The sequence below is a fragment of the Hemiscyllium ocellatum genome, chromosome 1, assembly GCF_020745735.1.
Source record: "Hemiscyllium ocellatum isolate sHemOce1 chromosome 1, sHemOce1.pat.X.cur, whole genome shotgun sequence".
Lineage (NCBI taxonomy): Eukaryota > Metazoa > Chordata > Chondrichthyes > Orectolobiformes > Hemiscylliidae > Hemiscyllium > Hemiscyllium ocellatum.
Window position 1 is genome coordinate 1029310 of NC_083401.1, and position 25947 is coordinate 1055256.

The 25947-nt window shown below is 45.9% G+C and overlaps 1 protein-coding gene across 1 annotated transcript in view; it reads left to right on the forward strand.

Moving 5' to 3' along the window:
• LOC132817303 (rhotekin-like) overlaps window positions 1-25840 on the forward strand; it is a 63641-nt gene extending 37801 nt beyond the window's left edge. The window contains exons 4-7 of the mRNA XM_060827717.1: window positions 3517-3570; window positions 3769-3886; window positions 24598-24669; window positions 25678-25840. Of these exons, the coding sequence (XP_060683700.1) occupies window positions 3517-3570; window positions 3769-3886; window positions 24598-24669; window positions 25678-25840 (407 nt within the window). The remainder of the gene's footprint in view (window positions 1-3516; window positions 3571-3768; window positions 3887-24597; window positions 24670-25677) is intronic.
• Window positions 25841-25947: the final 107 nt, after the last annotated feature.

Sequence of the window (25947 nt, forward strand, 5' to 3'; positions counted from 1 at the left end):
TCTATACTATCGACGACACCTCCAACCTTAGTGTCATCTGCAAATTTACTAACCCACCCCTCAACCTCCTCATCCAAGTCATTTATAAAAACTACAAAGTGCAGAGGCCCCAAGAACAGAGCCCTGTGGGACCCCACTCAACACTGTCCTCCAGGCAGAATACTTTCCATCTACAACCACTCTCTGCCTTCTGTCAGCCAGCCAATTCTGAATCCAGATAGCCAAGTCTCCCGGTATCCCATACTTCCTGACTTTATGAATGAGCCTACCGTGGGGAACCTTATCAAATGCCTTGCTGAAATCCATATACACCACATCCACTGCTTGACCGTTGTCGACCTGTCTTAACACCTCCTCAAAGAACTCAATAAGATTTGTGAGGCATGACCTGCCCCTCACAAAGCCATGCTGACTGCCTTTAATCACACTATGCTTTGCCAAATCGTCCTAAATCCTATCCCTCAGAATTCTTTCCAAAACCTTGCTGACAACAGACGTTAAGACTGACTGGTCTGTAATTGCAAGGGATTTCCATATTCCTCTTCTTGAAAAGAGGAACAACATTTGCCTCCCTCCAAACATCTGATACGACTCCCATGGGGAGTGAGGAGGGAAATATCCTCGCCAGTGGCTTAGCAACCTCCTTTCTCGCTTCCTGAAGCAGCCTGGGATAAATCTGGGGACTTATCAATCTTAATGTTTTCCAAAATTTCCAGTCTGTATCCCAGCTCCTCTAAGTTTTCATTCACAACAAGGTCCCTTTTCTTAGTGAAAACCGAAGCAAAGAACTCCTTTCAGGCTTCCCCTATCTGCTCAGACTCCACACACAAGTTCCCTACGCTATCCCTGATCAGTCCACCTTCTCCCTGATCATACAAGATAGACAGAGGGTTAGATAGGGTAGATAGTGAGAGGCTTTTTCCTTGGATGATGATGGCTTAGCACCAGGGGACATAGCATTAAATTGAGGGGTGATAGATACAGGACAGATGTCAGAGGTAGTTTCTTTACTCAGAGAGTAGTAGGGGCGTAGAATGTGCTGCCTACAGCAGTAGTAGACTCACCAACTTTAAGGGCATTTAAATGGGCATTGGATAAACTTCTGGATAAAAATGGAATAGTGTAGGATAGATAGGCTTCAGATTGACTCCACAGATCGGCGCAACATCGAGGGCCGAAGGGGCTGTACTGCGCTGTAATGTTCTATGTTTTATGTTCTACGTCCTATGTACACAGATCCCTCAAAGATGCCCCCTGGTTGATAGGAGAAAGTGAGGACAGCAGGTCAGGCAGCATCCGAGGTGAAGGAGAATCGATGTTTCAGGCATCAACCCTTCATCAGGAATGAGGCTTGTGGGTCAGTGCTGAGAGATAAATGGGAGGGGGGTGAGGTTGGGGTTGGGGTGAGGTAGCTGGGAAAGCAATAGGTGGGTGAAGGTGAGGGAGAAGGTGAAAGTTCATCACTGCCCCCTCTGACCTATCACCTTCTCCCCTCCCTCACCTTCACCCACCTATTGCTTTCCCAGCTACCTTACCCCCAACCTCACCCCCCCTCCCGTTTACCTCTCAGCCCCGACCCACCAGCCTCATTCCTGATGAAGGAATCATGCCCGAAACATCGATTCTCCTTCACCTCGGATGCTGCCTGACCTGCTGTGCTTTTCCAGCAACACACTCTCAACCCAAGTTGACAAGGTTGTTAAGAAAGCATATGGTGTTTTGGCTTTCATTAACAGGGGGATTGAGTTTAAGAACCACGAGGTTAAAGTTGCAGCTTTATAAAACCCTGGTGAGACCACACTTGGAATTGTGTGTCCAGTTCTGGTCGCCTCGTTATAAGAAGGATGTAGATGCTTTGGAGAGGGTGCAGAGGAGATTTACCAGGATGCTGCCTGGACTGGAGGGTGTGTCTTATGAAGAAAGGTTGAGTGAGTTCAGGCTTTACACACTGGACAGAAGGAAGAGAGGTGACTTAATAGAAGTGTACGAGGTAACGAGAGGCATAGATAGAGTAGATAGCCAGAGACTTTTCCCCAGGGTGGAAAGGGCTGTTACGAGGGTCATAATTTTAATGTGATTGGAGGAGGGTTTAGGGGAGATGTCAGAGGTAGGTTCTTTACACAGAGAGTGGTGGGTGTGTGGAATGCACTGTCAGTGGTGGGAGTAGAGACAGAGACACTAGGGCCATTTAAGCGACTGCAGGACAAGCACATGGATAGCAGTAAATTGAGGTATGTGTAGTTTAGGTTGATCTTAGATCAAGATGAATGCTCGACACAACATTGTGGGCTGAAGGGCCTGTACTGCGCTGCACTGTTCTATGTTCTATGAACCAAAAGAAATCGAAAAGCACCTTTTCCCCTCTGTATTGAGTTTTCACGCTAATCCAAAATCCTGGAACTACACACCATCACTCACAATTTGAATGGAATATCCTTTATAGAATATTCTTTCTAGAATAGTAAAAAACTTTTACAATTTCTGCCTCTTATGGCACCATCTTAGATAGGTACAAACACCTAGGTACAAATCTTGGATACAAAACAGTCAGTGGCACAGTGGTTAGCACTGCTGCCTCACAGCACCAGAGATCCGGGTTCAATTCCTGCCTTAGGCGGCTGACTGTGTGGAGTTTGCACGTTCTCCCCGTGTCTGCGTGGGTTTCCTCCGGGTGCTCCGGTTTCCTCCCACAGTCACAAAGATGTGCGGGTCAGGTGAATTGGCCATGCTAAATTGCCCGTAGTGTTAGGTGAAGGGGAATGGGTCTGTGTGGGTGTCTCTTCAAACTGTCAGCGTGGAGTTGTTGGGCCGAAGGGCCTGTTTCCACGCTGTGAGTAATCTAACCTAGATTTACAATTTAATGCCAAAAAGTAGTTGCATTATTTTGCAGAGTTTAAAAATTAAGTCTTGCCTTTGTGGTGATGCTGTCATTGTAGGTTATTTTGTTCTTGGTTTGTTTCTAAGAAAGGTCATAAGGCCGAGATGCCAATGTATCTAATTTAACGAGGGCAGGGGAATGGCCAATTCTCCCAGATCAGATTTTGTTTTCTTGTTTGGTTTAGCTGTGGCAGTCACACGATGCTGTGAGTCCTGAAAGGTTCCACGCTTCAGCCGATGGTTCCTGACGGACTTTCTCTCGGGGGGAGACATTTTTGGATGCTGTTGCCTCCTGCCCTTAAGAATCTGTGTTTCAATTTACCCTTTTGCCAAGGGATGTGTTTATGGGATGTTACTGGATCGGAACTGCTCCTTAGTTGCGGGTCAGTTAGGTTTTCCGATAGTTAAGTTATTCTAAATTCTGTTTCTTTGCATACGTGTTTGAACTGTAGTGTTTAAATGAATTCTGTTTGGCTTAAGGAGTTTGACCAGCTGCATCCCACCTGGAATATCCATTCCAGGTCTGACTTTAAAGTCAGAAAACGTTAGGGTATCAAGGTTACTTTCTGAAAATATTTTGAGGGGGTCTGGTCTGGTCCATCATCCTAACTGATTGAAACGTGATGTGATTATTCATAGATCTTCGTATACCCCTGATGTGGAAAGACACTGACTATTTCAAAAACAAAGGAGGTGAGAATTGCCTGATTTATTTATGAATAGACTTTAATTAAGATATCTCATTTTGTGGACTGGGAGAACCGTGATAGCGTTTGGAAGATGGGGTGACAGTGGGTACACAGGACAATAGAGTTGGGACTGCCAAAGCATGAATCATACTATAGTCACAGATGTTCTTTTCAAAACTGACTGTCACTGTGTCCTCCACAGATTTCCATCGATATGCTGTATTTGCATTAATAAAGATAGGCTGTGAAATCTATGACACGGAGATGGTGATGGTCAACCGAACCATGACAGATATTTCTTTTGAAAGTTCCTTTGTGTTGTAAGTAAAAAACTGAAATTACCATCAAAACCAATCAAGAGAATTCCCAATGTATCTGAATCTTATGATATTTTTTAAAAGTTTCAATCATGCGATGTGGATGTCCTGGCTGGTCAGCATTTCCCTAGTCCCTGATAGATGTTTATAAGATTGTGAATGGCATGGATCGAGTGGAAAATCCCAGGGTGGAATTAACCCGAGGGGGCACAGGCTCAAGGTGTGAGGGGTGACGTTTAAAAGAGATGTGCAAGATGTGTGAAGGGTTCCAGTGCCTGGAAGTGGTGGGAGCAGACACGATACATGAACAGGAAGGGAATAGAGGGATAGGGGATAGGGATCCCGTAAGGGAAGACAGTTTTAATGTAGAAGGCACAGGTTTGGAGAACTGAATCTATCCAGCAGAGGGTGACCGAGAGGGAGAGGCATCACTGCAATGCCTGGAAGCTGTCTCCTGTATTGAAGAGCAGATTGTCATGGGCCTGGTATCAAGGGATGCTCATTGTAGTGTTTCTATCCTTCTCCATTCCTCTAAATGCAAAGAAAGATAGGGGGGGAGAGAGAGAGAGAGAGAGAGAGAGAGAGAGAGATGCTACTGCACAATGTGTTGGAATAGCGAGCATCCTGGGAAGGTAAGAAATTCTGATTTGAAATAGTTTTGACTAAGGAGTGGCTGTGATTTGATTGGTTAATGAGTGGTCTGCTAAATCTGAATCTGTTTTAAATTGTATCTTGTTAATTTACTGGTTACAACTTGCAGAAGCAGAGATACAAAAACAATTAAAAATTAAAAAGAACAAATTCAAGACTAATGAAATAAAATAAGCTGGGAGGGTCAGGCGATGTGTTGTTTCAGCATGATGTGGGCATGAGGGGGAGGGGGAGCCCCCCCAAGTCGTGGTCCAGAACAGCACCAATGACATAGGTAGGAATAGAGATGGGGGTCTCAGGCAGAAATTCAGGGAGTGAGGGTGGAAGCTGAGAGCTAGAACAAACAGAGTTGTTATCTCTGGTGTGTTACCTGTGCCACGTGCTACTGAAGTGAGGAACAGGAAGAGAGAGAGGAGCTGAACACATGGCTGCAGGGATAGTGCAGGAGGGAGGGTTTGGATTCCTGGATAATTGGGGCTCTTTCTGGGGAAGGTTGGACCTCTACTATCAGGATGGTCTTCACCTGAACTAGAGGGATACCAATATCCTAGGGGCGGTGGAATTTGCTAATGCTGTTCGGGGGATGCAGCAAGGGGATGGGAACCTGAATTGTAGTCCCAGTGTACAGGAGGTTGAGGGTAGTGAGGTCAGGGATAGGTTTACAAGGTCAGGAGATAGCACTTGCAATCAGGGTGTTGGTTTGAAATGTGTGTACTTCAATGTCAGGAGCATCCGGAATAAGGTGGGTGAACTTGCAGCATGGGTAGGTACCTGGGATTTCAATGTTGTGGCCATTTCAGAGACATGGGTAGAGCAGGGACAGGAACGGTTGTTGCAGGTTCTGGGATTTAGATGTTTCAGTAAGAACAGGGAAGGTGGTAAAAGAGGGGGGTGGCATTGTTAATCAAGGGGAGTATTACAGCAGCTGAGATAACGTGAGGACTCATCGACTGAGGTAGTTTGGGCTGAGATTAGAAACAGGGAAGGAGAGGTCACACTGTTGGGCCTCCAAATTATTCCAGGGATGTAAAGGAAAGGATAACAAAGATGATTCTTGACAGGAGCGACAGTAACAGGGTAGTTTGTTATGGGGGACTTTAACTTCCCCAATATCGACTGGGAAGACTATAGTTCGAGTCGTTTAGATGGGTCAGTTTTTGTTGAATTGTCCAATGTGTGCAGGAGAGATTTCTACACAATATGTGGACAGGCCAACAAGGGGCGAGTCCATATTGGATTTGGTACTGGGGAATGAACCCAGCCAGGTGTTAGATTTGGAGGTAGGTGAGCACTTTGGCGTTAGTGATCACAATTCGGTTATGTTTACAATAGCAATGGGCAGGGATAGGTAAATATCGCAGGGCAAGAGTTATAGCTAAAGGAAAGGCAATTACGATGAGATTCGGCAAGATTTAGGATGCATCGGATGGAGAAGGAAACTGCAGGGGATGGACACAGTTGAAATGTGGAGCTTCTTCAAGGAACAGCTACTGTGGGTCCTGTCAGACAGGAAGGAAGTGGTCGAGAGAGAGAACCATGGTTTACCAATGAAGTTGTAGCTCCTGTCAAGAGGAAGAAGAAGGCTTATGTGAGGATGAGGTGTGAAGGCTCAGTTAGGGACATTGGGAGTCATAAGTTAGACAATAGGCAATAGGTGCAGGAGTAGGCCATTCTGCCCTTCGAGCCTGCACCGCTATTCAATATGATCATGGCTGATCATCCTAGTCAGTATCCTGTTACTGCCTTATCCTCATAACCCTTGATTCCACTATCCTTGAGAGCTCTATCCAACTCTTTCTTAAACGAATCCAGAGACTGGGCCTCCACTGCCCTCTGGAGCAGAGCATTCCACACAGCCACCACTCTCTGGGTGAAGAAGTTTCTCCTCAACTCTGTCCTAAATGGTCTACCCCTGTATTTCTAAGCTGTGTCCTCTGGTTCGGACTCACCCATCAGCGGAAACATGTTTCCTGCCTCCAGAGTGTCGAATCCTTTAATAATCTTATTAGTCTCAATCAGATCCCCTCTCAGTCTTCAAAATTCAGGGGTATGCAAGCCCAGTCGCTCCAGTCTTTCAGTGTAAGGTAATCCTGTCATTCCAGGAATTCACCTCGTGAACCTACGCTGCACTCCCTCAATAGCCAGAATGTCTTTCCTCAAATTTGGAGACCAGAACTGCACACAGTACTCCAGGTGTGGTCTCACCAGGGCTCTGTACAGCTGCAGAAGAACCTCTTTGCTTCTATACTCAATCCCTCTTGTTATGAAGGCCAACTTGCTATTAGCCTTCTTCACTACCTGCTGTACCTGCATGCTTACCTTCATTGACTGGTGTACAAGAACACCCAGATCTCTCTGTACTGCCCCTTTACCTAAATTGATTCCGTTTAGGTAGTAATCTGCCTTCCTGTTCTTGCCATCAAAGTGGATAACCATACATTTATCCACATTAAACTGCATCTGCCATGCATCTGACCACTCACCTAACTTGTCCAGGTCACCCTGTAATCTCCTAACATCCTCCTCACATTTCACCCTGCCACCCAGCTTTGTATCATCAGCAAATGTGCTAATGTTATTGCTGATACCATCTTCTATATCATTAACATATATTGTAAAAAGCTGCGATCCCAGTACTGATCCCTGCGGTACCCCACTGGTCACCGCCTGCCATTCCAAAAGGGAGCCGTTTATCACTACTCTTTGTTTCCTATCAGCCAACCAACTTTCAATCCAAGTTAGTACTTTGCCCCCAATACCATGCGCCCTAATTTTGCTCACTAACCTCCTATGTGGGACTTTATCAAAAGCTTTCTGAAAGTCCAGGTACACTACATCTACTGGATCTCCCTCGTCCATCTTCAGAGTTACATCCTCAAAAAATTCCAGAAGATTAGTCAAGCATGATTTCCCCTTCATAAATCCATGCTGACTCTGACCTATCCTGTTACTACTATCCAGATGTGTCGTAATTTCATCCTTTATGATAGACTCCAGCATCTTTCCCACCACTGAGGTCAGACTAACTGGTCTATAATTTCCTGCTTTCTATCTCCCTCCTTTCTTAAAAAGTGGTACAACATTAGCCACCCTCCAATCCGCAGGAACTGATCCCGAATCTATCGAACTCTGGAAAATAATCATCAACGCATCCACGATTTCCCGAGCTACCTCCTTCAGTACCCTGGGATGTAGACCATCAGGTCCTGGGAACTTATCAACCTTCAGACCTAACAGTCTCTCCAACACCAATTCCTGGCAAATATAAATTTCCTTCAGTTCAGGTCCTTCAGCCACTGTTACCGCAGGGAGATTGCTTATGTCTTCCCCAGTGAACACAGATCTGAAGTATCAATTCAATTCTTCTGCCATTTCTTTGTTCCCCGTAATATATTCCCCTGTTTCTGCCTTCAAGGGCCCAATTTTAGTCTTAACCATTTTTTTGCCTTTCACATACCTAAAAAAGCTTTTACTATCCTCCTTTATATTTTTGGCCAGTTTCCCTTCGTACCTCATTTCTTCTCTGCGTATTTCCTTTTTAGTAATCCTCTGTTGTTCTTTAAAAGCTTCCCAGTCCTCTGTTTTCCCACTTATCTTTGCTATGTTATACTTTTTCCCTTTTAACTTTATATGTTTCTTAACTTCCCTCATCAGCCACGGCCACCCATGCCTCCTCCTGGGATCTTTCTTCCTTTTTGGAATGAACTGATCCTGCATCTTCTGCATTATACACAGAAATATCCGCCATTGTTCCTCCACTGTCATCCCTGCTAAGGTATTGCACCATTGAACTTTGGCCAGCTCCTCCCTCATAGCTCCATAGTTCCCTTTATTCAACAGAAATATTGTCACTTCCGATTGTACCCTCTCCCTCTCAAATTGCAGTTTGAAGCTTATTGTATTATGGTCACTACTTCCCAATGGCTCCTTCACTTCGAGGTCCCTGATCAATTCTGGTTCGTTGTACAATACCGGATCCAGAATTGCCTTCTCCCTGGTCGGCTCCAGCACCAGCTGTTCTAATAATCGATCTCGGAGGCACTCCACAAACTCCTTTTCTTGGGGTCCAGTACCATCCTGATTCTCCCACCCTACCTGCATGTTGAAATTCCCCATAACAACTGTAGTAACATTTTGCAACAGGCCAAGTTCAGCTCCTGATTCAACTTACATCCGACATCCAGACTACTGTTTGGGGGCCTGTAGCTAACTCCCAAGAGGGTCTTTTTACCCTTAGAATTTCTCAGCTCTATCCACACTAACTCCACATCCCCTGATTCTAGGTCCCCTCGCGCAAGGGACTGAATATCCTTCCTTACCAACAAGGCCACCCCACCCCCTCTGCCCGTCAGTCTGTCCTTACGATAGCACGTGTAGCCTTGAATATTCATTTCCCAGGCCCTGTCCACTTGAAGCCTCGTCTCAGTTATCCCCACAACATCGTATCTGCCAATTTCCAAAAGACCCTCAAGCTCATCCACCTTATGTCTAATGCTTCGTGCGTTCATATATAGTATTTTTAATTTGTTACTGCTCTCACCCTTCCCAGCAACCCCTATTTCACTCAACCTTACAGCAAGATCCCTTTCCGAATTTTCTGCCTCATTGATACCGTTGTCTTTCTTGACTTCCCTTGTTCTAACTTTCCCTCCAACTTCCTTCTTAAACATCCAGTTTGTCCCCTCCCCTCCCCCCGCTACTTAGTTTAAACGTAGCTGTGTTGCAGTAGCAAACCTGCCTGCCAGAATGCTGGTCCCTAACCTACTAAGGTGCAAACCGTCTCTCTTGTAGAATTTATGTTCAGCACAAAACATACCCCAGTGATGCAAGAATTTAAATCCTTGCTTCCTGCACCAGTTCCCCAACCACACGTTCAAGTCCATTATCTCCCTGTTTCTGGCCTCTCCAGCCTGAGGAACTGGAAGCAAACCAGAGATAACCACCTTGGACGTCCTGCTTTTCAGCCTTCTTCCTAGTTCTCCGAAGTCCCGCTGTAGTATGCTCCTCCTCTTCTTCCCGACATCATTTGTGCCGACATGTACCACCACCTCTGGCTCTTCACCCTCGTCCTTGAGGATTTCCTGCACTCTACCCGCGATGTCTTTAACCCTGGCACCAGGAAGGCAACACACCATCCTTAAATCCCGTCTGCTGCCACAAAAACCCCGGTCAGTTCCTCACACGATGAAGTCCCCTATTACCACGGCTCTGTGCGATGTCCAACTCTTCCGCTGTCTCCTCGCCAACTTTTGACTGACAGGCCTGGCCGCCTCGCGGACTGGCAGTGTCATCTGTCTCTACTGTTCCCAAAAGCTTCAACTTGTTCCTGACAGTTACTTCCCCCGGGGTCTCTTGCACCTGTTTCCTCTCTGCCTTCCTCATCATCTGCTCTCTTCTGGTATGGTCGGTGTAATAACCTCGTTGAAGGTCTTTTCCAGAAAGATCTCGTTCTCTCAGATGAGCCTAAGGTCCTCGAGTTCTTTCATCAGCGCTGCAAAAGATGTAAAGAGAGGGCTAAGAAGAGCCAGGAGGGGACATGAGAAGTTGTTGGCGGATAGGATCAGGGTAAACCCTAAGGCTTTCTATAGTAAATTAGTGATAAAAGAATGACTAGAGTAGGTTTAGGGCCAGTCAAAGCCAGCAGTGGGAAGTTGTTTGTGGAATCTGAGGACTTAGGAGAAGCTTAATGAATGCTTTTTGTCAGTATTCACATTGGAAAAGGGCAGTGTTAGTGAGAATACGGAGATACAGCTACTAGTTTAGATGGGATTGCAGCTGACAAAGAGGAAGTTTTAGCAAATTTGGAAGATCTGAAAATAAATAAGATCCCTAGGCCAGATGGGATTTATCCTCAGATTCTCAGGGAAGCCAGGAAGGAGATTGCAGATCCTTTGGCTTTGATCTTTATGTTATCATTGTCAACAGGAGCAGTTCCCAAAGACTAGAGGAGAGCAAATGTTGTTCCCTTGTTTAAGAAGGGGAGTAGAGACAACCCTGGTAATGTCAGTCCCACTGAACATCAATAAAACTCAGGCAGAGGGTCTGCTAAGGGAGTATGAGCAGCTCGGAGCTAAATTAAAAAGTAGAACCAAACAGACAATAATCTCTGGATCCCTGAACCATGAGCTAATTAGCCCAGGGTCAGTGAGATGAAGCAGGTAAATATGTACCTCAAAGTTTTGTGTGGGAGAAATGGATTTGAATTCATAGATAGATTGGCAGCAGTACGGGGGAAGGAGGGACCTGTTCTGATGGGATGGTCTTCATCTGAACCATGCCGGGACCAGAGTTTGCATGAATCGCATAACTAGAGATGTAGACAGGGCTTTAAACTAAAAGGGGGAGGGGTGACTGTTGTTGGAGAGTGGAGGGTTCAGGAGAAATTAGATAATCCAAATTAAAGGAGGGGGGTGAGATTACAGAACTCGGGAGAGGTTATTAAACTCTCCAGCACAGACATCTACAGGACAGGAAAGAGTTAGCCATCCAACTTCATGCACACTGGACAAATGAATGACATGAGAAGAGGGACCGTTAACACGGGACTGAAGGGGTTATCCCTGAATGCACACAGTATAAGGAATAGGGTAAATGAGTTTGTGGTGCAGATTGAAATAGGCAGGTATGACACGGTGGGTATCACGGGAACACGGCTGCAAGGGGATCAGGATTGAGAGCTGAATATTCAAGGATATACATCTTATCATAAAGATAGGCAGGTGGATAGAGGGGGTGGTGTGGCCTTATTAGTAAGGAATATAATTAAATCAACAGTAAGAAACAAAGTGGGGTCAGGTGGTATAGAATCTGTGTGCATAGATTTGAGGAAATGCAAAGGCATATTAAAAAATAGTTGGAGTTATGTATAGGCCTCCAAACAGTAGTCAGGAGCTGGAGCACAAGGTACACCAGGAGATAGAAAAGATGTGTAGGAAAGGCAAAGTTACATTAATCGTGGGGGATTTCAAAATGCAGGGGGACTGGGAAAATCAAGTTGGTAATGGATTGCAATAAAAGGAATTTGTGGATGCCTACAAGATGGCTTTTTGGAGCAGTTTGTGATGGAGCTCACTGAGGAACAGGCAATATTGGGTTTGGTGTTGTGCAGTGAGGCAGACTTGATAAAGGAGCTGAAGGTGAAGGAACCCTTCAGAGGCAGTGATCATCATATGATGGAAATTACTCTGCAATTTGAGAGGGAGAAGGTAGAGTCAGAGGTAACGGTATTACAGCTGAATAAAGGCAAATACAGAGGCTTGAGGGAGGAGCTGGGTATAAATGACTAGGAGAGGAGCCTAGCAGGAAAGACAGTGGAACGGCAATGGCAGGGCCTTCTGGGAGTAATTTGGGAGACATAGCAGGGAATCATCCCGAGGAAAAGGAAGCATGGTCCAGGGAGGATGAGGCAACTAGGATGACTCGGGAAGTCTGGGATAGCATAAAAGCAAAAGAAAAAGCATATAATGTGGCCAAGAGTAATGGGAAACGAGAGGACAGGGAAGCTTACAAAGACCAACAGACAGCAACAACAAAAAAGAAGGGAGAAGTTTAAGTATGATGGTAATGTAAAGGAAGATTGTAAGAGTTTCTGCAGATATGTAAAGGGCAAAAGAGGACATTGGGCTGCTGGAAAATAACCCTGGAGAGATAATAGTGGGGAACAAGAAAATGGCTGAGGAACTGAATAATTACTTTGTTTTAGTCTTCACAGTGGAAGACACGAGTACTATCCCAAATATTCAACAGAGTGAGGGGGCAGAGCTGAGTATAGTGGCTATCATCAAAGAGAACATGCTAGAAAAACTGAATGGCCTGAAGGTGGATAAATCACCTGGACCAGATGGACTACACCCCAGAGTTCTATGGGAGATAGCTGAAGAGATAGAGGAGGTGTTAGTGGTGATCTTTCAGGAATTGCTAGAATCAGGGAAGAGTCCCAAAGGACTGGAAAATCGGAAACGTGATGCCGACGTTAAAAAGGGAGTAAGGCAAAAGACAGAAAATTACAGACTGATTAACCTATCCCTGGTTGTGGATAAGATCCCAGAATCCATTGTGAAGGATGAGATTTCTGAATACTTGCAAGGAGGTTAAATAAGGCAAAGTCAACATGATTCCATCAAAGGGAGGTCATGCCTGACAAATCTGCTAGAGTTCTTTGAGGAAGTAATGAGCAGGTCAGACCAAGGAGAGTCAATGGATGGTATCTACGTGGACTTCAACAAGGCCTTGAGAAGTACCACGCAAGAGGCTGCTAAGTAAGATAAGGGCCCAGGGTGTTAGAGGAAAGGTGTTAGCATGGATAGAAGCTTGGCAGTAGGTAGGTAGAGGGACAAGTACCATTGAGGAGGTGGGGAGGCTGCAGAAGGATTTGGACAGGGTTAGGAGAGTGGGCAAAATGGCAGATCGACTACAACATGGGAAATTGAGAGTTCGTGCACTTTGGTTGGAAGGTGAGAAGCATGAACTATTTTCTAAATGGGGAGAAAATTTAGAAGTTTTGAGAAGATTTGTAGCTCAGGTTGAGGTTCTGGATGTAGGTTTGCTCACTGAGCTGGAAGGTTCATTTTGAGACTTGGGTTTCTTTGGATTGGTGATGTCATTTCCTTTGGTGATGAACCTGAAAGACCCCATACAGACAACAAGCAAAACTAATGTCATTTACAAAATACTGTGCAAGGACTGTAACAAACACTACATCGGACAAACAGGCAGAAAACTAGCCACCAGGGTACATGAACACCAGCTAGCCACAAAAAGACACTACCCTCGTTCACCAGTATCCTCACATATGGATGAGGAAGGATACCACTTCGACTGGGACAACACATCCATCCTAGGGCAAGCCAAACAGAGACAAGAATAACTAGAAGCATGGCATTCCAACCGAAACTATCAACAATCATATTGACTTGTACCCCAGTTACCACCACCCGAGAAAAAGAACAGGACATGACATCATCATGGGAAATGACATCACCAACCCAAGGAAACCCAAATATATAAATAGAAACCAGGAATCATCAGCAGTGCTTCGTCCAGAGGCCCACTAAAGATGTTACCTAGAATAGTGACAAAACATCTGGAAATAAACCTTCCAGCTCAGTGAGCAAACCTACATCCAGAAAATTCAGAAGTCTGAAGTGCACAGAGACTTGGGAGTTCTAGTCCAGGACTCTCTCAAGATAAACTTGCAGGTTGAGTCAAAAGTTTGGAAGGCAAATGCAATTATGGCATTTATTTTGAGAAGATTTGAATTTAAAAGCAGGGATAGACTTCTGAGGCTGTATAAGGCTCTGGTCAGAATATTTGGAGTATTGTGTGCAGTTTTGGGCCCCATATCTCAGGAAGGATGTTCTGGCTCTGGAGCGTGTTCAGAGGAGGTTCATGAGAATGGGCCCTGGAATGAAAAGCTGAACACATGAGGAACTCTGGGTTTATACTTGATGGAGTTTAGAATGAGGTGAGGGGGAAATAGAGATGAGGGGCAAATCTAATTGAAGCATACAGAAGACTGAATGGCGTGGACAGAGTGAAGGTTGGGAAGATGTTTCCATTGGTAGGAGAGACTAGCACTCGAGAGCACAGCCTTAGAGTAAAGGAAAGACCTTTTAGACTGATTCAATACTAAATGTTGCCAAGAGTGTGTTGTTAAAAGCAAAGGAACCTGACTAAGGTAAGCAACAGCCTAGTGGTATTATCACTAGACTATTATGTCAGAGACCCAGTAAGGTTCTGGGGACCTGTGTCAAATCCTGCCATGTCATTTGAATTCAAATAATAGTCTGGAACAAAGAGTCTAGTGCTGACCATGAAATCATTGTTGATTGTTAGTAAAAGCCCATCTAGTTCTCTAATGTCCTTTAAGGAAGGGAATCTGCCATCCTCACCTGGTCTGACCTATGTGTGAGTCCAGACCCACAGCAAAGTGGGACGCTTAGCTGCCCTCTGGGTAATAGGAGATGGGCAATAACTGTTGCCCTGGCCAGCAATGCCCCCATCCCGTGAATGAATAAACAACTAGACTGCTACCAACATCTGCAAAGCTAAAACACTGATGAAGACCTTGCCACAAAAAGGATTGGTGCTGGGTCCACTGCTTTTTGTCATTTACATAAATAATTCCAATGTGAATATAGAAGGCCTGGTTAGTAAGTTTGCAGATGACACCAAAATTGTCGGTGTCGTGGATAACGAAGAAGGCTACCTCAGAGTAGAGTTGAATTTCAATCAATGTGAGGATGCTGCATGTTGGAAAGGCAGATCAGGGCAGGACTTATCCACTGAAGGGTAAGGTCCTGGGGAGTGTTGCTGAACAAAAAGACCTTGGGGTACAGGTTCATAGTTCCTTGAAAGTGGAGTCACATATAAAATAGTGAAGAAGACATTTGGCATGCCTGTATTGGTCACAGCATTGAGGATGGGAGGTCATGTTGTGGCTGTACGGGAATACTACTGCGTACAATTCTGGTCATCCCTCTAAGAAAGGATGTTGTTAAACTTGAGAGTGCAGAACGGATTTAGGGTCAAAGAGCAGGGAAACAGACCCTTCGGTCCAACTTGTCCATGCTGACCAGATATCATAACCTAATCGAGTCCAATTTGCCAGCAATCTGTATATTAATATGAAAGATTTAGAGGGATATGGGCCAAATCCTGGCAAAGGGGACTGGATCAGATTGGGATGTCTGGTCAGCATGGGTGAGTTGGACCGAAGGGTCTGTTTCTGTGCTGTATGACTCTGAGACTGTAGCCCAATGGGAAATCATGAGATGTTTCAGCTTGCAATGTTCTGATGCAAATGAGTACCAAATGTCAGCACGACAACTGCTCAGCGGTCAGACATGTCAGGGCCACTCAGCTCCTGACTTTGATAAGTGCATTGGCGCCACCTCGTGCTCCTACGAGGAGGTTGAGCAATTCATCAACTTCACCAACACATTCCACCCTGACGTTAAATTTACCTGGACCGTCTCTGATACCTCCCTCCCATTCCTGGACCTCTCCATCTCCATTAATGATGACCGACTTGACACTGACAGTTTTTACAAACCCACCGACTCCCACAGCTACCTGGATTACACCTCTTCCCACCCTATCTCCTGCAAAAATGCCATCCCATATTCCCAATTCCTCCGCCTCCGCCGCATCTGCTCCCAGGAGGACCAGTTCCACCATAGAACACACCAGATGGCCTCCTTCTTTAGAGACCACAATTTCCCTTCCCACGTGGTTAAAGATGCCCTCCAACACATCTCGTCTACATCCCGCACCTCCGCCCTCAGACCCCACCCCTCCAACCATATCAAGGACAGAATGCCCCTGGCGCTCACCTTCCACCCTACCAACCTTCGCATAAACCAAATCATCTGCCGACATTTCCGCCACCTCCAAACAGACCCCACCACCAGGGATATATTTCCCTCCTCACCCCTTTCCGCCTTCCGCAAAGACCGTTCCCTCCGTGACTACCTGGTCAGGTCCACACCCCCCTACAACCCACCCACCCATCCTGGCACCTTCCCCTGCCACCACAGGGACTGTAAAACCTATGCCCACACCTTCTCCCTCACCTCTATCCAAGGCCCTAAAGGAGCCTTCCACATCCATCAGAGTTTTACCTGCACATCCACTAATATCATTTATTGTGTCCGTTACTCCCGATGCGGTCTCCTCTACTTTGGGGAGACTGGGTGCCTCCTAGCAGAGCGCTTTAGGGAACATTTCCGAGACACCTGCACCAATCAACCACACCGCCCCGTGGCCCAACATTTCAACTCCCCCTCCCACTCTGCCGAGGACATGGAGGTCCTGGGCCTCCTTCACCGCCGCTCCCTCTCCACCAGACGCCTGGAGGAAGAACGCCTCATCTTCTGCCTCGGAACAGTTCAACCCCAGGGCATCAATGTGGACTTCAACAGTTTCCTCATTTCCCCTTCCCCCACCTCACCCTAGTTCCAAACTTCCAGCTCAGCTGGAAGATGGTTGTGGTTGTTGGAGATCAGTCATCTCAGCTCCAGGACATCTCTGCAGGAGTCCCTCAGGGGGGTGTCCTAGGGCCAACCATCTTTAGCTGCTTCATCAATGACCTTCCCTCATCTTCATCAACGACGTTGTCGAAATATCACTGAGCCTGTTTAAGCAGCAATTCATGTTCGTGACTGGTATCGGTCCTGTCCTACTTCAAAAGGTGGGGTGGAGAGGGTCAGTGATAGAAAGACCAACAGAACACTCCTCCAACAAATTAAACACACTCCAAAAGAGAGGATGACCATGGAGAAGGTAACCCTATCTATTATGGACTCTCAAAATCCCTGTTTCAGGTACGTGGTGAAGTGGGATGAGACTGATCATAATCCTCCAAATTCCTTTGGATAAATTTGAAAAACAAATTGTCAAACTTTTTAAATGGAATTTACTATCGCAACCCACACTTAAAGATAATCCACCTGAAGGGAAAAACATTCTGAAACTTTATATCTTGTCCAGAGTTTAATTTAGTACCAAATTCCCTGATGTTGGTTCAGCCATTTTAAGAATACTGTATGCAGTTCTGGTCTCCCTCCGAGAGGAAGGATATTGTGGAACTTGAAAGGGTTCAGAAAAGATTTACAAGGATGTTGTCAGGTTTGGAGGGTTTGAACTATAGGGAGAGGTTGAACAGCTGGGGCTGTTTTCCCTGGAGCATCAGAGGCTGAGGTGTGAACTTGTACATGTTTATAAAATCATGAGGGACATGGATAGGGTAAATAGGTAAGGTCTTTTCCCTGGAGTGGAGGAATCCAGAACTAGAGGGCATAGGTTTAGGGTGAGAGGAGAAAGATATAAAAGAGACCTAAGGGGCAATGTTTTCACACAGAGGGTGGTACGTGTATGGAATGAGCTGCCAGAGGATGTGGTGGAGGCTGGTACAATTACGATTAAAAGGTATCTGGATGGGTATATGAACAGGAAGGGTTTAGAGGGATATGGGCTGGGTGCTGGCAGGTGGGACTAGATTAGATTAGGATATCTGGTCGGCATGGATGGATTGCATCTGTTTCTGTGCTGTACCTCTCTATGACTCTATAGTTCTCATACATGCCCATTCTGGATTCTAAAAGAACTGGTAATGTAGTTACTGATTGGCTATTTCCCTTTATTGGGAAGTCAGGAACACTGGACAGAGCCTCACAATAAGGGAATGATCATTTTGGTCTCCGATGAGGTGATAACCTATCAGGAGACTGCAGGAGAAATCTCCTCAATCAGAGAGTGGGGGCAATGGGGAAACCATTTCCACACAAAGTGACTAAAGCAAATGATATCAATACTTTTGATAGGAAGTTGTGGGAGAAGGGAATGGTGTGGCACGGTGGCACCGTGGTTAGCACTGCTGCCTCACAACGCCAGAGACCTGGGTTCAATTCCCGCCTCAGGCGACAGACTGTGTGGAGTTTGCACATTCTCCCCGTGTCTGTGTGGGTTTCCTCCGGTGCTCCGGTTTCCTCCCACAGTCCAAAGATGTGCGGGTCAGGTGAATTGGCCATGCTAAATTGCCCGTAGTGTTGCGCTTCGGCGGGTCGGTGTGGACTTGTTGGGCTGAAGGCCTGTACCCACATTGTAAGTAATCTCGTCAGGACAGTTTTGGGGACATATGTTGAATGCGACCCAAATGTAGACTGTTGCTGAACAGCCAGTTTCTGTGCGATACAAGATTGTGTTTATTGATACAGCTGTGAAGTAAATTAAGGCATTTCACTGTTGGGGGCATTATGTAAATGGAATATGTTCAAAGTTTGTGAGAAAATTTGTAGCACGGGTGCTCATTGTTGTGGTTCTGTTCGCCGAGCTGGGAATTTAGAACATAGAACATAGAACAGTACAGCACAGAACAGGCCCTTCAGCCCACGATGTTGTGCTGACCACTGACCCTCATGTATGCACCCTCACATTTCTGTGATCATATGCATGTCCAGGAGTCTCTTAAATGTCCCAATGACCCTGCCTCCACAACTGCTGCTAGCAACGCATTCCATGCTCTCACAACTCTCTGTGTAAAGAACCCGCCTCTGACATCCCCTTGATACTTTCCTCCAACCAGCTGAAAGCTATGACCCCTCGTGTTGGTCATTTCTGCCCTGGGAAATTGTCTCTGGCTATTGACTCTAGCTATGCCTCTCATTATCTTGTTTACCTCAATTAGGTCCCCTCTCCTCCTCCTTTTCTCCAATGAAAAAAGTCCGAGCTCAGTCAACCTCTCCTCATAAGATAAGCCCTCCAGTCCAGGCAGCATCCTGGTAAACCTCCTCTGATCCCTCTCCAAAGCATCCACATCTTTCCTATAATAGAGCAACCAGAACTGGACACAGTATTCCAAGTGCGGTCTAACCAAAGTTTTATAGAGCTGCAACAAGATCTCACGACTCTTAAACTCAATCCCCCTGTTAATGAAAGCCAAAACACTATATGCTTTCTTAACAACCCTGTCCACTTGGGTGGCCATTTTAAGGGTTTTGTGTACCTGCACCCCAAGATCCCTCTGTTCCTCCACACTGCCAAGAATCCTATCCTTAATCCTGTACTCAGCTTTCAAATTCGACCTTCCAAAATGCATCACCTCGCATTTATCCAGGTTGAACTCCATCTGCCACCTCTCAGCCCATCTCTGCATCCTGTCAATGTCCCGCTGCAGCCTACAACAGCCCTGTATACTGTCAACGACACCTCCAACCTTTGTGTCATCTGCAAACTTGCTGACCCATCCTTCAATCCCCTCATCCAAGTCATTAATAAAAATTACAAACAGTAGAGGCCCAAGGACAGAGCCCTGTGGAACACCACTCACCGCAGACTTCCAGGCAGAATATTTTCCTTCTACTACCACTCGCTGTCTTCTGTTGGCCAGCCAATTCTGTATCCAGACAGCTATGTTCCCCTGAATCCCATTCCTCCTGACCTTCTGAATGAGCCTGCCATGGGGAACCTTATCAAATGCCTTGTTGAATTCCATACACACCACATCCACAGCTTGACCCTCATCAACTTTTCTAGTCACATCCTCAAAGAACTCGATAAGGTTTGTGAGGCATGACCTGCCCCTCACAAAGCCGTGCTGACTGCATTTAATCAAGCCATGCTCTTCCAGATGGTCATAATTCCTATCCTTCAGAATCCTTTCTAACACCTTGCAGACGACAGACGTGAGACTTACTGGTCTGTAATTGCTGGGGATTTCCCTATTTCCTTTCCTGAAGAGAGGAATTACATTTGCCTCTCTCCAGTCCTCAGGTACGACTCCAGTGGAGAGCGAGGATGAAAAGATCTTCGCAAGTGATGAAGCAATTACATTTCTCGTTTCCCAAAGCAGCCGAGGACAAATCTGGTCCAGGCCTGGCGACTTGTCAATCTTAATGTTTGACAAAACTTTCAGCACATCAGCTTCCTCTATCTCTATCCATTTCAGCATGCACACCTGCTCTTCAAAGGTTTCATTCACTACAAAGTTTGTTTCTTTTGTAAAGACAGAAGCAAAAAACTCATTTAGGGTTCCCCTACATCCTCAGACTCCACACACAAATTCCCTATGCTATCCCTGATCAGCCCTACTCTTTCTTTGACCGTTCTCTTATTCCTCACATAAGTGTAAAATGTATTTATGTTCTCCCTAATCCGTTCTGCCAAGCCTTTCTCGTGCCCCCTCCTGGCTCTCCTCAGACCATTTTTAAGCTCCTTCCTCGCCTGCCTGTAATCCTCTAGAGCTGAGCTTGACCCTAGCTTCCTCCACCTTATGTAAGCTACCTTCTTCCTTTTGATGAGAAGCTCCACCGCTCTCGTCATCTAAGGCTCCTTTATCTTACCACTTCTTGCCTGTCTCAGAGGGACATATTTATTCATCACTCGCAACAACTATTCCTTAAACAGTCTCCACATGTCTATAGTGTCTTTACCATGGAACAATTGCTCCCAATCCATGCTTCCTAACTCATGTCTAATCGCATCATAGTTTCCTCTTCCCCAATTAAATATCCTCCACCCATACTGACTCGGTAGGCAGGTCTTCCTCGACAACGGAAGCTTCTGTAGCTGTGATACCCTCTCTGATTAGTAGTACTGCACCCCCTCCTCTTTTCCCCCCCCTCCCTATTCTTTTTAAATGCTCTAAATCCTGGAACATCCAGCAACCATTCCTGCCCCTGAGAAACCCATGTCTCTGTTATGTTTCTGTGATGTTTCCTCCGGAATTTATAGTGGTTTGTCTCTGCCGCTTCCGGTTGTCAGTTCCAGCTGTCCGTTGCAGTGGCCGGTATATTGGGTCCAGGTCGATGTGCTTATTGATTGAATCTGTGGATGAGTGCCATGCCTCTAGGAATTCCCTGGCTGTTCTCTGTTTGGCTTGTCCTATAATAGGAGTGTTGTCCCAGTCGAATTCATGTTGCTTGCCATCTGCGTGTTGGCTACTAAGGATAGCTGGTCGTGTCATTTCGTGGCTAGTTGGTGTTCATGGATGCGGGTTGTTAGCTGTCTTCCTGTTTGTCCTATGTAGTGTTTTGTGCAGTCCTTGCATGGGATTTTGTACACTACATTGGTTTTGCTCATGCTGGGTATCGGGTCCTTTGTCCTGGTGAGTTGTTGTCTGAGAGTGACTGTTGGTTTGTGTGCTGTTATGAGTCCTAGTGGTCGCAGTAGTCTGGCTGTCAGTTCAGAAATGCTCCTGATGTATGGTAGTGTGGCTAGTCCTTTGGGTTGTGGCATGTCCTCGTTTATCTTTGCCTTAGGCATCTGTTGATGAAATTGCGTGGGTATCGTTTTTGGTGAATACATTGTATAGGTGTTCTTACTCGTTTTGCAGTTCTGGTGTACTGCAGTGTATTGTGGCCCTTTTGAATAGTGTCTTGATGCAATTTCTTTTATGTGTGTTGAGGTGGTTGCTTTCGTAGTTCAGGACTTGGTCTGTGTGTGTGGCTTTCCTGTATACCTTCGTGAGGAATTCTCCTTTGTTGGTGTTCTCTGTACCATCACGTCTAGGAATGGGAGCTGGTTGTCCTTTTCTTCCTCTCTAGTGAATCGGATTCCTGTGAGTCTGGCGTTGATGATCCGGTGTGTGTTCTCTATTTCTGTGTTTTTAATTATTGCAAAGGTGTCATTTACATATCTGACCCAGAGTTTGGGTTGAATTTGCGGTAAGACTGTTTGTTCTAACCTTTGCATTACCGCTTCTGCTATGAGTCCGGAGATCGGTGTGCCCATGGGTGTGCCGTTGATTTGTTCATATATTTGGTTGTTGAATGTGAAGTGTGTTGTGAGGCACAGGTCCAGTAGTTTGAGTATGCCGTCTTTGTTAATAGTTTCAATGTCCTGTTGTCTGTCCTGTATGTCCAGCAGGTTGGATATTGTTTCTCTGGCTAGGGTTTTGTCGATAGAGGTGAACAGTGCCATTACATTGAATGAGACCATAGTTTCTTCCTTGTCTATGTGTATATTTCTGATGATGTCCAAGAATTCCTGTGTTGACTGTATAGAGTGTTTGGATCCGCTGATCAGGTGTTTCAGTTTCTGCTGTAGTTCTTTAGCCAGTTTGTGTGATGGTGTCCCTGGTAGTGATACTATGGGTCTGAGTGGGATGTCTGGTTTGTGCACTTTAGGTACTCCATAGAATCTGGGGGTGTTGTTGCTTTCCGGTTTCATTCTCTGTAGGTCAGACCTGGTTATCTGTCCGTTTTTTTGTAGGTTCCTCAGTGTGTTGTTTATCCTATTGGTGAGCTGTGGGGTGGGGTCAGACTCCCTCTTTTGGTAGGTGTTGGTATCTGCAAGTAGTTGTTGTGCCTTTTGGATGTACTCTGCTTTGTCCAGGATGACCGTCATTCTGCCTTTGTCTGCTGGTAGTATGATTATGTTCTTATCGTTTCTTAGTGATTTTAGTGCTTCCCTCTCCTTGGTGTTGAGGTTATGTGTTTGTCTTTTTCTTATCATCATAGGTACAACAGTTTGTCTCACTGTTTGTTGTGTCTCTTCTGTCAGTCCATTGTTCCTGAGTGTGCATTCTAGTGCTGCTAGGAAGTCTGCTGTCTTGGCGTCCCTGTGGTTGTAGTTGAGTCCCTTGGCCAGTGTAGTTCTTTCCATGTCTGTGAGCTGTCTGTGGGAGAGGTTTTTAACCCAGGTGTGTGTTGTGGTGTCCTCTTCGTTGTGTGTTAGTTTGGCCATTTTTTCTTTTAGTGCCGTTTTTTTGCGGTGTGTTGTCCTGTTGTGTACCATGGCCTGTTCTATGGTCCGGGTCCATTCCTGATTGGTGTTTTTGAAATTAACGATTTTTGGCGCGCAATTTCTTGTCTGTATTTGTGAAGTCTGTTGTGAGCGTCTGTAATCATTACCTGGATCATCCTGAATCCATTCTGTCTGGCTGTGTCTCTGGCTCGTGGGTCAAATCACTATAAACGCCGGAGGAAAGATCACAGAAGCGCTTCACAGGAGGCTCCCAAGCACTGAGGATGTCACCTAGACAGGGGACGAAACGTCTGCAACACAAATTCCCAGCTCGGCGAACAGAACCACAACAAATGGAATATAGAACATAGAACATAGAAGATACAGCGCAGTACAGGCCCTTCGGCCCTCGATGTAGCGCCGACCGAATCCTACCCAACCTACACTAGCCCAATAACTTCCAAATGCCTATCCAATGCCCGCTTAAATGACCATAAAGAGGGAGAGTTCACCACTGCTACTGGCAGGGCATTCCATGAACTCACAACCCGCTGTGTAAAGAATCTACCCCTAACATCTGTCCTATACCTACCACCCCTTAATTTAAAGCTGTGTCCCCTAGTAACACCTGACTCCATTAGCGGTAAAAGGTTCTCAGTGTCGACCCTATCTAAACCCCTAATCATCTTGTACACCTCTATCAAATCTCCCCTAAACCTTCTTTTCTCCAATGAAAACAGCCCAAGTGCCTCAGCCTTTCCTCATACAATCTTCCTACCATGCCATGCAACATCCTGGTAAACCTCCTCTGCTGCACTCGTTCTAAAGCTTCCACATCCTTCCTATAGTATGGCGACCAAAACTGCACACAATACTCCAGATGAGGCCGCACCAGAGTCTTATACAACTGCAACATGACCTCAGGACTCCGGAACTCAATTCCTCTACCAATAAAGCCCAGTACACCATATGCCTTCTTCACAGCACTATTTACCTGGGTGGCAACTTTCAGAGATCTGTGTACATGGACACCAAGATCCCTCTGCTCATCCACACTACCAAGTAGCCTACCATTAGCCCAGTAATCCATCTTCTTGTTACTCCTACCAAAGTGAATGACTTCACACTTAGCTACATTGAACTCCATTCGCCACCTTCTGCCCAGCTCTGCAACTTATCTATATCCCGCTGTAACCTGCCACATCCTTCCTCACTATCCACAACTCCACCGACTTTTGTGTCATCCACAAACTTGCTTACCCAGCTTTCAAGCCCCTCCTCTAGATCATTTATAAAGATGACAAACAGCAATGGTCCCAAAACAGATCCTTGTGGTACACCGCTAGTAACTGCACTCCAAGATGAACATAGTCCATCAACTACTACCCTCTGTCTCCTTCCAGCCAGCCAATTCCTAATCCAAACCTCTAATGTATCCTCAATGCCATACCTCCGTAGTTTTAGCAGTAGCCTACCATGGGGAACCTTATCGAACGCCTTACTAAAATCCATATACACAACATCTACTGCTTTACCTCATCCACTTCCTTAGTCACCTTCTCAAAGAACTCAATAAGGTTTGTGAGGCACGACCTGCCCTTCACAAAACCATGCTGACTATCCTTGATCACGTTATTCCTACCCAGATGTTCATAAATCTTATCCCTTACCATTCTCTCTAAGACTTTGTTTTTGACTTAGCTGGCTCTCCCCCTCAAACTGCCTCTGTCTCTGTTTCTCCCTCCTTCCGTCTCTCTGTTGGTCTCTCACCATATCTCAGTCTTCATGCCTTGGTCAGATTCTCCTCCTGTCTCTGTGACTCTCTCCTTCTGTTAAAGTAAAAGTTTGCCATTTTTTAATTTGATTATTTTCTATTGTAGCTCCAATGTTGGGCCTGATTTTGAAATGAAGTTGGAGATTTACAGTTGTTGTGTAGAAGAGATTTCTCGATGGCCAGTGCGCCAAAAAAACTTGCCAACAAACTCAGCACTTCCCTTGGACGCTCAACGGGGAAGAAGATTCGAACCAGCCTTGATAGCACTGGAGAGAGTGTCATGGTGGATGGTGGGAGCGGTCCTGTCGTATTACCAGCTGTAGCTGTGGAGTACGTTCTCCAGTGAATCATAAAATGTTACACCATGAAATGAAGCAGCACAGGCCATCTAGTGTGACACCAGCTCTCCCCAAGAACATCTCAGCTCCATTTCAATTGTATTTGGAGATGAGTAACAAAATGTTGCCTTTGCAGTAATTTTCAAAAATGCCCCAGACCCTACCTTGAGAAGCTTAGGCATTGGGCGATAGGTTTAGACAGTGGATTTGTATTGGCTCAGGGTTGGAGGGCTGAAGGGCCTGTTCTTGGCCTGATGAAGGCTTTTGCCTGAAATGTTGATTTTCCTGTTCCTCGGATGCTGCCTGACCTGCTGAGCTTTTCCAGCGCCACTCTGACGCTGATTTCCAGCATCTGCAGTACCCACTTTTGCCTTGTAAATTTTCTTTGATCTTCTTCTTTGAGTCCAGAAGATGAAGGAACATGAGTAAGCCATTCAGCCCATTGAATTTGCCATGTCACTCAAATGGCTGATCTGATAACCTTTAACTCCACTTGCCTGCCATTTCCCCAGAAATCTTAGTTCCATTATTGATTTTTAAAAATCTGCCTGTCTCAGTCTTGAACATATTTAAAGACCCAGCCTCGACAACCTTCAGTCATCAAGAATTTCACAAAGTCACTGCCGTCTGAGAGAAGATATCCCTCAATTGTTTTAAAGTGGTGACCCCATTATTTTGAGATGCTCCCCAACTCTCCCACAAGGGGAAACGACCTTTCCACATCTACCCTGTCAAGTCCCTAAGGTATTATACGTTTCCTTAAGGTCACTTGTCTTTTTTCCAAATTACAACGAATACAGGGCTCAATCTCCTCAATCTCTCCTCATAAGACAATCCCTCCACATCAGCCTGGTGACCATCCTCAGCCTGGTGACCATCCTCAGCCTGGTGACCATCAGCCTGGTGACCATCCTCAGCCTGGTGACCATCCTCAGCCTGGTGACCATCCTCAGCCTGGTGACCATCCTCAGCCTGGTGACCATCAGCCTGGTGACCATCCTCAGCCTGTGACCATCCTCAGCCTGGTGACCATCCTCAGCCTGGTGACCATCAGCCTGGTGACCATCCTCAGCCTGGTGACCATCAGCCTGGTGACCATCCTCAGCCTGGTGACCATC